This window comes from Uloborus diversus, chromosome 4 (assembly GCF_026930045.1).
Source record: "Uloborus diversus isolate 005 chromosome 4, Udiv.v.3.1, whole genome shotgun sequence".
Taxonomy (NCBI): Eukaryota; Metazoa; Arthropoda; class Arachnida; order Araneae; family Uloboridae; genus Uloborus; species Uloborus diversus.
This window is the reverse complement of record NC_072734.1, coordinates 121,935,950-121,948,133: the sequence shown is the minus strand read 5'-3', so window position 1 is coordinate 121,948,133 and position 12,184 is coordinate 121,935,950. Positions and strand designations below refer to the sequence as shown.

At 35.4% G+C, this 12,184-nt stretch overlaps 1 protein-coding gene across 3 annotated transcripts in view; it reads right to left on the bottom strand.

Annotated features, from left to right (window-relative positions):
* Window positions 1–32: 32 nt before the first annotated feature.
* LOC129220025 (solute carrier family 41 member 1-like) overlaps window positions 33–12,184 on the bottom strand; it is a 117,662-nt gene continuing 105,510 nt past the window's right edge. For all 3 annotated transcript variants that reach the window (XM_054854352.1, XM_054854353.1, XM_054854354.1), the window contains exons 9-12: window positions 11,002–11,075; window positions 8,057–8,194; window positions 4,350–4,498; window positions 33–2,660 (exon numbers count right to left, since the gene is read on the bottom strand). In XM_054854352.1, the coding sequence (XP_054710327.1) occupies window positions 2,493–2,660; window positions 4,350–4,498; window positions 8,057–8,194; window positions 11,002–11,075 (529 nt within the window). In that variant the 3' untranslated portion in view covers window positions 33–2,492. The remainder of the gene's footprint in view (window positions 2,661–4,349; window positions 4,499–8,056; window positions 8,195–11,001; window positions 11,076–12,184) is intronic.

The window sequence follows — 12,184 nt, the reverse complement described above, 5'->3', positions numbered from 1 at the left end:
AAATTATTCAGCTCAGAAATAATAAAAAAAAGTCTCATACATAAACAATTTTATTCATACAAAAAGATATACAACTATTTTTACATTAGCACCATTTCACTATTTTCTAAAGAAATACAATTTCGTCATAAAAATAACATTTTCTAAAACGTTTTTACGCTTAATTTTTTTAGGAACTATTGTTCAAAACTTTTACGTGAATAAACACGAAACGAATCAATTCAAATTTAGAAAACAATGGTAAAATACATTTGACACTATCTAAAACTTTATAAAAATTAAATTTCCACTAGTATTATTTTTTTTAGCAATGCTATACTATTTCACTAATGCGGAGCCCTTTGTTCAGTATTTAAAATTTTTCAACTTTATCGTGGAAACCGTACTAAGTACTGCAGTTCGCGATTTTGCCTTTGAATTTAAACGATTTTATTATCACATTCAAGTACACAGTTGATATACTGCATAAGACGAAAGAAATAGCTACAAAATGGCAACACAATACCGAAATAGTACCATCAGTATCATTCTTACGAAAAATTGCAAGAAAAAAATTGACGAAGATAACAATATCTCTAAATAAGTGCTATTTAACTGTATTGGTCCCACTAAAATGACACACATCAAACCTACATTACTTTAAAATATTTACTAAGACGCACACACTTAAGTTTCTACATACAATTGTTTTAAAAACTTGTTTCATATGTACAAAAATTCATTCCTTACCGGGCATGAAACACAGTTTACCATCACATTTTAAATGGATTTTCCTTTAAAAACCACACAATCTACAAAACACTGGCACATTCATTTTGATATATCAACAGCAAATTCGTGGGTCTGCTCAGAGCTAAAATTGTTGCAAAAACCTAGGGCATTTAACTACCATCTGCAAGTGCTTTCTCAGAGCAGAAAAGACTATCATGACGAAGTCTTCTACTTAAAAAAAACTGTGTTGATATTGCAGACCATAAGAATAACAGTTATAGAGTTGCGAAATATTTCACCAAAGCAAATAAATAAAAAATGGCCAATTATATTTTAGAGTAAAGAAAATTCAATAAAAAAAACTTTTAAAATTTAAATAGCCAATTGATGGCACTATACAAACAAACTACTCTGTACTTTGTTTTTGCACGTTGACTTCTTCAACTTAACAGTAAGATTTATTTGTAAAACGTTAAACAAGTGTTAAACTTAAAAAGAAAATTTCAAAAGAAAAATGCTATATCTTTTTTTTTAAAGTTGTAAACTTATCTAACAATATTCTAAAATTCTAAACTCAACGCGCATAAAGTTCCTGCTTTCACTCAAAATACTTATCATCATCATTTCATTTACCATTTCAAAATGCATATCATTTATCATGACATTCATTTTAAAATTTACAATAATTTCAGTTAATAACGGCTATCATTTAAAAATGCCTATAAGAAAATTTTAGAAATTCAATTTAAGTTTTGAAAAATTACGAGGTGCAAGAAATAACAAGTTATTATTGTTTGAAGTGACTAAAAATCATGCAAATGTAATTTCCCTTCGGCCAAGTCACTTAAAACACCTTACCTTAAAGTTTGTTTTCTAAAAGTAGTCGACTTAATTTTTGTTTCCCTATAATCACAAGTCATCATGTTATGTTAACTTAATAAATATTTTATTATTTAAAAAATGGCTAATAGTTATGGGCTATTACCAATTCATTTTAAAAATACGCCCCTTGAATTTGATTTATTTTTGAACTGAGCGTCGCGCACGAAAATTTGCAACATAAACTATCACAGCAGATCAATACTGGTCAGGATCGCAACACTATGCATTTAAACAACATAATTAACATGTCCTGTTGTCCAAACATTATTTGAGTTCATTAATTCAGAATTGCAACCACATACGCACGTTTATAGAAGGAAAGAACCAAGTAACAAATTCAACATTTGCCGGTTTACTGTAATCTTATCAACTTAGAGTCAGTTATGACGAGGATATTGGTTCCTCAGTAGAGGTGAAATCTTCGAATTATTCATTTTGTTCCTTTCCTAACTGACTCAAAGAATCTTTTTAAACAATGCATTGAAACTTGTTCAGAACAACAGTAGATGGGTCAATTTTCCTCAAAGATGTACTCAGCCAGAGTGTACAACAGCACGGAAAAACATAATAAATACAACAATCATCGGGTGACCTAGGTAAATTTAACTTAGATCTTTTTAAATGCATTCGTTTCAAAAGTTCAAGTTGTTCTTATTCGTTGAGCCGTTACAGTTCAGAGCAGGAAATGTAGTTGGAATATTCCCAGCTAATAACAGCAAGACTTTAAGAGCTCTTAAAAAATGACCTGTTAGATTACTTCAGACTTTGGCATCTAATTCTGCTGTTGATTTTGACGTACATCACAGAGGCTGCTTTAAAGTGAGGTCTCTGCTGCAGAATGACGATCATCATTCTACAGCAAGACTATTTTCAGCTCAAGTTGCCTAAACGATCCCAACTCATGGAGTGAAGAAACTGTTGTGGATGAAGAAAGCGATCGTGAGGCAAGCCATTCCGCTCAAATCACCTAAAGCTGTTAGCAGAGGAATGGCTGAATTGTCTGGGTCGATTTTTAGCCGCCACAAAATTTGAATGAGACACTGTGCGATGTACAACAGAAGTGCAATCTGGAAAGAGAAGAGAAGCTTTAGGTTATTTATGACTTCGTATGCAAGGGCCGAGAACGCTGGCAGCTACCCTTAAAGTTCTCCTGGGAATTAGCTGCTTTCGGAGATTCTCCGCATGAAAAACTGATTTTCGTTTGTAAGTAAGCATCTCAAGTACTTTTGTCAACGTCTACAATTAAAGAGGTACCAATCAAAACCACACATATTCAGTTTCAATAATAATTGAGTTAGCAATTGATTCAAATACTACAGAACGATTCCTACAGCACTGTATTTTTAGTTTCACTCAGAGAAAATCTTGTCCCTTTCAAATTTTGTTCCGAGTCTTAAATTTTCAAAAACATGTCCATAGGTTTGTTTTAATCAGAAAACAACACGTTTAATCAGAAAACAACAGGCCAATAGGAAGCCCCCAATTTTGGTCACGTAACTTGAAGCTGATCTACACTCTCAAGCATTGTACTGCTTGCTGTTGAGGTTATGGTGAATGTCTGTAAATGTTTTTAGGGTATTGATTCGTTCAAAAACAAACATGTCTATTACGATTTTAGATAAAGATAAACATGTCCATTAGATCCAATCAAATGAAGACATGTTCTAATTTAAAAATTCAATTATAGCTTTTTTGGTCTTTCTACATTCGAAAACTTTCTCTTAGGAATATTAACGAGACTAAATCAATCTATATAAATACATTTTTCTGCAAAAGTTTATTTAGAAACACATTTTTCATGAATTCCCAAATATTGTTCAGAATGGATATGAGTGGTTTTGACTGGTACCTGCTCAATTATGCTTTCCTCAATTTCAAAAATTTGATTTATTTTCACGATGGTCATTACCCAACCCGACATCCAACCTTCAGCACGGTTCAGTCCAACCCATTGGAAGGCACACCCTAATGGCTGCTAGAGCGTTAAGATCATGCGCAGAAGCTAAATTTCCACTTCCTGATGCATTATTAAACGTTGTTATATTCGAGTATGGATGCAGAATTTACATATTACACGATATATTTCAGTTTAAGCACGTACTGGTTTAAGAAATTTGATCACTTGGCACAAAATGTAAATATTTTTTCATCCTATTTTTGGCCCCCTTTTAAGACCATTTCTTAGTATTTTGATATCGTGATGTATTTGCCATCGTAGTCTCGAATGCTTGTGCAAGTAATAGCCGCTTAAAGAAACATATATCTAAAAATAGCAAGTTAAAATAGAACAAAAAAAAAAAAAAAAGAAAATTAAAAATTTCGGAAACAGGTAAAATAGAACAAGTATGAAAATTAACCGTAATTTATAAATTTTAAAAGTAAAATAAAAAAAATATTGAATGCTGAGAAACCTCAGACAATGAATTCTATGGAATGAATAAATATTGGTTGTCTCCTCCTCCCCCCATTGCTGAGCGCCTCGGAGTTAACTTGTGGTTTGCCGATTGTTTGGTTGTCTCTTGTCGTGAATTCCTATTGGTTGAGCCATTTGGTATAAATACCGGTGTCCGAGGCGACGTTCAGTTCTCACACTACTTTCCGGTTGTGTGGTGAGTTTTTTCAGTGATGAAGAGGCTTCATTTCAGCCTTGAATATGCTGTATTTTCTAGTAAATTTGCTTTATTTACGTTGGTTTTTCAGTTTATTTATTAATGAATTTTGTACTTGAATAATCAGAGTAAAACAAATTCACTTACCTGCAAGAATGCCGAAATGAGGTAGATGGGCAGGAAAGTAAGGGTGAGCACAGTGTCTCCGCCCTTGATCAGGGTGATCGTGTACCCGAACAGAATGTGCCCGGGTAGAACCATCGCCATCAGAATGCGCGCAGTCCTCGCATGGGGTGCTGCGGATAAAAAAGAGCGTCCATCAACAAGTTCTTAATTTTCTTTTTTTTCAGTTAGAATTTCAAATTGTGTTTTTAGAAAACCAAATACAGTCAAATTCACTTTTAAGGAGGATTTAACGAGAAGACGGATTAAATGAGAAAATACTTGGGAAAGAATAGGTACAGAAAACCTTGCTAGGTACAATGTTAAGTTTAGAGAAGAATAATTCTCTTTTGACGAGCAAACCCAGACTATAGCGAGAAATATCTTTGTATATAATTCATAGAATGTCTATTAATTTCCATCTCACCAGCTCAACTACTCCTTCTTAGGAGATACATACTCTAACGTTCTTAACCTAAAGAAGTTTTAAAAAGAAATGAATGTGACGATGTATTTATTGATGATGTGAAAACTTTAAAGCTGACTGTGTAAGCGGGATGCTTTTGAGCTTGAAGCCAGAGATACAGATGAGGCAGTGAGAAGCAAAGGGATGTAAGTGCCATAAAAACTTCGGGATTACCTGTACAAATGGTAGGAAAACCTCTCCTCGGATTCCGAGTAATATTCCTGGTAGGTGCTGCTATACAGCAGGTTCAGTGAAATAAGCCTACCTAGAATCTGAACTTCAAATGAAGTTTATCTCAAAACTTAAAAAAGCCTACTTACATCCCTTTGCTTCTCACTGCCACAATTTATGTTTTTCTCATCGGTTCTCAGAAAAACAATAGTACCAGAAAAAGACAATAAGAAAGTTTCAAATTAACCAATTCATTGAATTGAAATAAATAAATAAATACGTACGGTAAATATGCAATATATTACTGTTATGTTATGATGTAAATAGATTGTGGTTTTTACCGAAAAAAAAATATTTTCCAAACATGAAACTGTTTTGTTGTTTGCTGAATTTAAGTCATTTGTCTTCACAAGTTAAATGAAAGTTAGAGTTGCTCCTGCTCTTAAGCGTTCGAAATACTCAAATTTTTTGCATCGGTTGATTTTGGTCTCAAAATATGCGTATGCTACGTGCATACGCGTACAATGAATCATGCGATTTGCATGATTCATTGTTGGATTTATCATAAATCGTTTCCTCACAAATTTACCCGTTTGCCCCTTAAGCTCATCCTTAACTTTAACCCTAGAAGCGTCACATATGAACAGACAATCTTCAAATTATTTATAGACTGACACTTAGTTATATATTACAACACAGACTCTTAGTGCTTAGATAATTTTCGAAAGTTAAAAGTCATTTAAGAAAAAAGCGTTCCTCTTCTAGTTCTTTATCATTCTGATTCTTATATAAAATAAGCCAACCAAAAATAGAACTTTAATCAGCTGTACTTCAGATAGAGATACTATAATTTACAGAAAAGGCGGGTTCGATGCACACTGCTATCAGCGCATTGATTGGTGGGTTGTTATTTTGCTTATCTGAGTATGATTCACATGCTTAGAGATACTGCAGGCTTTAAGTATCTTTTTGAGCAATCACGATTGCTAATTGTTTTCACTTGACCGTCCTTGATGTTCTAGTTTCTTTTTAAGATTAAACCGGGACCTCTGCAGCGCCACCGCTCATCGGCCTCTGCAGGCGTGCCTCCTCTGATCCTGACCACTGTCCCCCGGAATCCGGTGGCGTACAAGTCCTACACGCACGCGCGCTCCCATACACACTCACACACTGACGCACACACCCGCCTTTACATGCATACACTCACGCCTTTGTGCATACACGCAGGTCTATGCACACACACGCCTGCACACACGCACACGCAACTATACACACGTAACCGCCCATGAGGACGGGCAGGTTTGAGGGGACAGAAGCCGTTTCTAGAAACAACTCCAATGAGTAGTGTCCTGCCGAAACTCGTGATTGCGAAAAACATAATGGGGTCGTTTCCAAAATTTTAAAAGTATTTTTTCTGAAAGAGCATGCTTAAAAACACAGAATCTGACAATTTTTTAAATAATTTTACTAAGTTTAATTCAAAAAAAAAAAAAACTTTAAACGGCGCGCTTTTATTGTTTACGTTTCTGCCGATGACATCATAAATGATGAAATGCCATTCACTGTTGCCATTCGCAGAACGTAATATATAAATTGCTTCTTTACTCACGTGTACTGGCAACGATATGGTTGATAGCAAGCGTAGAGAGCAATATTTCATTCACTTCGTGATTATCATAACGTGGAATCGCGGCAAACATGCGCCAAAAGTACATCGTTTGTGACGTCATAAAGACCACACTTTGTTTGAAAAATCAAACATTAAAAAAATTTAATTAAAAATAACTATTGGGAAAGTTAAAGTATTTTCTGGGTCCATGCTTTTATTTTTGCTTATTCTATCAATTTCAGTGACTAAAAGTAGTACTTTTGACTGAAGGAAACAACCCCATTGAAATTCAAAATCTTAGAATTCAAATTAGTTTTTTTTTCTTTCTCCTTTCGAGATTGCATTTCTTATTTTTTCTTCTCTTAAGCGCAATTCAATGTCACAACAGTTTCATTTTCATAAGTAAAATGTCCGTGTATTCAAAACCTTTTGAAGTGGAGCCTTAGTTACGAAGTACGCCAACTTCCAAGAACCAGTTAGACTAACCTCTTAAGAAGTAATATTTGAAGAGAGTTCGTTTTGTCGAAATAGTGATTAATCGTGAACAGGGAGAGGTCTTGTGTTATCGCATTTTGAGTACAATGCGATAAGATGAAAAAGTTGAACTAACAGATTACAAAAGCATAGTACTCAAAAGGCAGCATCAGATGTGTACTCAAATTTGGTGAAAGTTTACTGGTAAAAGACGAACAAATAAACGGTACGCGATTGAACCTAATTTTAATCTTCCTTCGTGATTTCGTTCTAAAAGGCATCTAATACACTCAGAAAAAAAAATCGCGTCATAGCGTGCTTACCCCTCTAGAACTCTTGTCAAAATGAGTGACCATTGAATTTGACGTGTGAGAACTTTTCTCACACATCAAATGTCACCTCAAAATTCCCACTCATGTCCCTCAAAAAAAAATTTAAATGTTTTTAAGTTGAAAATATTTCATTTAGTGTTTTTTCTTAACACCAAATAATGTTATACAAAATGAAAAATTTGCTGAAGCAAATTATTTTGATGGGGAAAAAAAAACAAAAACATTTTTTTTTTTTTGGTGTGATTATATTTGCTTAAGGCGGGAGTTATGGAGGGCTAAGGAACAAAGCAAAATTATTGGTTTACGTTTCGTTGGAATGGTGTCAACTTTGTCAACTTTTTTGAAGTCAGGAATTTTTATTTGTGTGAAAATATATATGATTCCATGTAAAACGAAAAAAAAAAATCAAATATTTAAAACAGTTTTAAATAATTATGTAAGCCTTGATAAAAAAAAAAGTGCCAATTTTGGTATTGAAGATTAGCTATATTTCCAGATATGAAATCATTTGTATTTATTCATTTATTTATTATTTTTATTTATTTTTTTTTTTTTTTTTTGCATCTGATGCGAAGACACTAAAGAAAAAAAGCACATAAAAAGTGTATAAAATCAATGGATGTAATGAGTGTGAACTCACAACGTCCAAAAAAGGCGGAAAATGGGGAAATGCAGAGTGCAGAGCCGTCTGGCGGTCGAGATCCGGGCTTGTCACTGTTTCGATGAAAATACGTCGATATCCGACTCGCTTGAACAGCTACCAAGTTTCCAGCAACACCTGAAAAAATAAAATGAAGTGAAACATAAATCATGGCCCCACTTAATTATTGTAGGCTGTGACAATCGCTGAAACTCATGGCAACAAAGAGAGGAACCCCTATTTCCATTACGTTGCCATTGATTGGTGGATGCAGGGGTTCCGCTCAATGCCTCTTGCGGTCAAAATGAGCGACGTCCAATCAAAAATAAGCTTTAAAACACATGAGTTTTGAACGATGCATGAGCTGCATCGTGTAACACAGAAAAATCAATAATTGTCAAGGCCCGTTAAGCGTCAGTGCCATCTAGTGGGGCCATGCATAAATATGCAGTATTGAATACAAGGGAAGGTCATGGGAGTCATGTCCCCCCCCCCTAAACCATCGACAATAGTATCCGTCCACATTGTGTTCAAACATAGTATGAATAAAATTTAAACGATGTCAGTTTTTTCAATTCATTAATTATTTGTGAGAGTAAATTTTTGGAATTTCTTCTTTCATTGTTTATTAAATTAATTTGCAACATTTATGCCTATCAGGAGCCATATTCCTGACCAATTTCGTGCTTTTTATTCACACACAAGCATTTTACGAAAATTTTCGTGCCCAAAACTGCAAGCTCGTTCGAGGGGGTCATTTTTTAACATGCTCCCCCGCCCTAAAATGTTTGTCTGTATCCGCCCTTGTAAATATATAAATTCATTGAGCAGTTTGAAACTTGTAACATTACTTGAAATACATGCATTCACATAAATGTTATGTATGTGATTACCTTCTCTGTGAACACACTTGTATATTTTACAGTGAGTATAAAATTATTGTTGTCAAGAGTTGCGCTATTTTGTTTTCACTTGAAATTTAGCATTTTGTCTGCTTATCCATGAGTTTGTTACACATACCTATTCTGTTTTCAAAAATAGTCTAAAATTCACAGCTCCGCCCCTTGTCAACCACTTTTGGATTTGGGAAGCATTTTGCTTTATACTTACTGCCCGACAACGCTTGCCATAAAAAAACTGGCAAGAGGCCAATTAAAAGGATTCTATATGAATGAGACTAGCAGAAGAAAAGGAAAAAAAAAATGATGCGCGTGTTTCGTTTTTTTTTCGAAGTGTCACCTGCGTCGAGTTTAGCAAACTGGCATCTCTACGAGCTAATTAATGTGTCCGTTTCCAGCAGCAAGCTGGAGGTTTGCATATCCGTCGCATTGGTGGCCGAACAGTATTAGACTATATTAATTTGTCAATCATCGGTATTTCTCTTGAAAAATAGGATTAATCTTCAAACTTAAAATTTTCGTCTTAGACATTAATATTTCTCATTTAGTAGCTAAATTATTTCTCATCACCATTAGATTTTCTTAACTTTTTGGGATTCCTCAGTCGTTAAAAATATTTCTTCTTGGCCATTAAAGCTTTCTCCCTGAGTCATTAGAATGTTCCTCTAATCGGTAACGATTCTTCCCTATCTCCACTGTTCTTTTAATTTTCCCTTAGCTATTGGTATTCGTATCGAGGGTAGGTTGCTTTCCTTACATTCTTAGAGCGCCGGCAGAAAAACAACTTCTACAGAATTAAATCTTCCCTTTCGCGTTACCATCATTCAGGGGATTTGGCGACAAAACTAATCGCCAAGTAGGTGATTTGGTAAAATTTGCAATCTGCGGAAATAACCAGGAACTTCCAGAACACTCCTAACCCGAAATATGCGCTCTGGAGCTTTTTTGGATGACTGGCGATCAGGCATAAAAGTGAGATTTAAAATTTCGGGAAACCAGATGAGACTGATTTACTCGTGCTTGACTGTTATGATTCTCGACTGATTACAATAGTATGTTATGTGATTTCACTCTGTGTTAGTTGTAGAACAATACTGTCCTTTGCTCAGCATTATTATTAGTAATAGAGTAGTACTAAGTCACACAGTTAAAAATTCAGGAAAATTTTACTGCAAAATAGGGGAATTTAAGGTACAGAGAAAATTTTACAGTAAATTGTACCGGAAGATGCAAACTATTGTAGCACCAATTAGTATATCACGTAATATCACGGAGTGCCACACTTACTTTGTCTTTCCTGTTCACTCCCCGAGCCCAATAAGGTTAGTGGTTCAGGCAGCTGTCTCCGAACAAAGGGATATGGGTTCGAATCCTGCTGCTTACATTTTGTTCCTTTTTGTTTAAGCACAACTTGCCGTAGTGTTCTTACTCTTCTTTACCGTAAAGTTTTACAGTAAAATAGGATTTTACGGCACTGGCAACATAAATGTCACATTTTACCGTAAAATTTCAGGAAATTTTTTTTCCAGTGCAGCATTAGAGTAGTTAATAATAGACGGCCGTAGGATGGTAAAGAGCAGTATCAGCAAATTTTTAATTTTTCAGTATTTTGCATTTTTGTCATCTGTTGTACTTCAGCTTTATTATGCAAACCTGCTTATTTGGTTTCCTCTGAAAATAAAGCAGGGTGGGGGGGGGGGGGGCGTCAAATGTCAATATTTCCCTATTTTTAGTGTGAAATTCAAAACACGTTTCTTCAAACTCTCTAAAACCCATTTCTTGTTCTCAATGAGCCGTTCCAACGGCATTAAGACTGCACAGTGCTGTCGTATCAATTTTATAAATGGTTTGGTGAAATTATTACTTTTTGTAAATACTTTGTGTTATCAATAGATTTTACATTGTTAAAGTGTTATCAAAGTCCGGATTTCGCTCATCACGGAGACATATTTGTCAGTTTTCTTTAATATTTAAGCTGCAACCATACCTTAGTTACTGAATGAACCAAAATACTGATAAACTCGGAACCCAAATATGAATTCTTACCATTGATAACGGGCTGGAAGATAGCAAACCCCTTGAACTGTGTTACGGAGAACTCCAATATATAGCCACCAGCGCTGAAAGCAAGTAATTAAATTACCATAAAATCAATCTACATAGCTTTGTGAAACATTTTATTGTACAATAAATTTCATGTAACCAGAGTAAAGACGCAACAATACACGATGTAAAATGACACCTCTAAATATCAAAGCACAATATCATCTTCTCTCATCCCGATGACCACGATCTGCAAGCTATGAACCACAAGTCATGGGGGGGGGGGGGCTTACAGGTGGATAGGCAGTAAAGGCAATTTCTTTGGTAAATGAATTGGAATTAGAAACAGGAGAGTGGCGGGTAAGAAGCTTTCCAGTCGAACCTACTCCGTGCGTGCTTATAATGCACGCTAAATCTGTCGTGGTCACTAAGTCCTCCAAGTTCAAATTCGAAATTCATACCTCTGGAGTTGCTGGATCATGAAATGATCTGCTCCTGATTTGGGTCAAAAAAGAGCAGTATTCAAGGCTCCATCCAACTGATCAAATCCCGTAAAGGTTTAGGTACGGAATAGAGTAACTTCTCAGCAACCATAGCGAATGCATGTGAGTGCTTCTCCTGGATAACAGGGTACAGCGTCTCTACTTTCTAGGTGCTCCATCTGGTCCTTGAAAACAGATTAAGACGACTTTCCCGAAGCGTTACTGAGGCTCAAACATCAATGATTCCGCGCTTAACCGCCAGGTGAAAGATATAAAACCAACACCACCGCGAACAACTCTGGAGTCGAGTGCAGCTGTGAATCACTCAAATTCTACATTAATCTCATTTTGGGCTCTTTGGGTTTCCCTGAGAGCGGCCGCATGTTTACTAATTAAGATTTTTGGCTGTTGATAGATTGCAGGTTGTGGTTTTCGGGTACAATGGTGCTAAGATGGGAGGTCACCGTGACCATCCGAAAATTTCCTTATTCGGCCAACTTTTCCTGACGATTTGGCAAAATTATCCTCATTTGACAAAATTTGGAGTTCTATTTGGTAAATTTTTCATCATTCGGCGAAATTTGGGGTTCCATTCGTCAAAAGTATAGCCATACGGCAAAATTTGGACTTCCATTCGGCAAATTGAGATTTCTGCCCTCCAAAAAACTTTAGTTTGGAGCGTCCCCGGTCGGATGAGCTTAGAA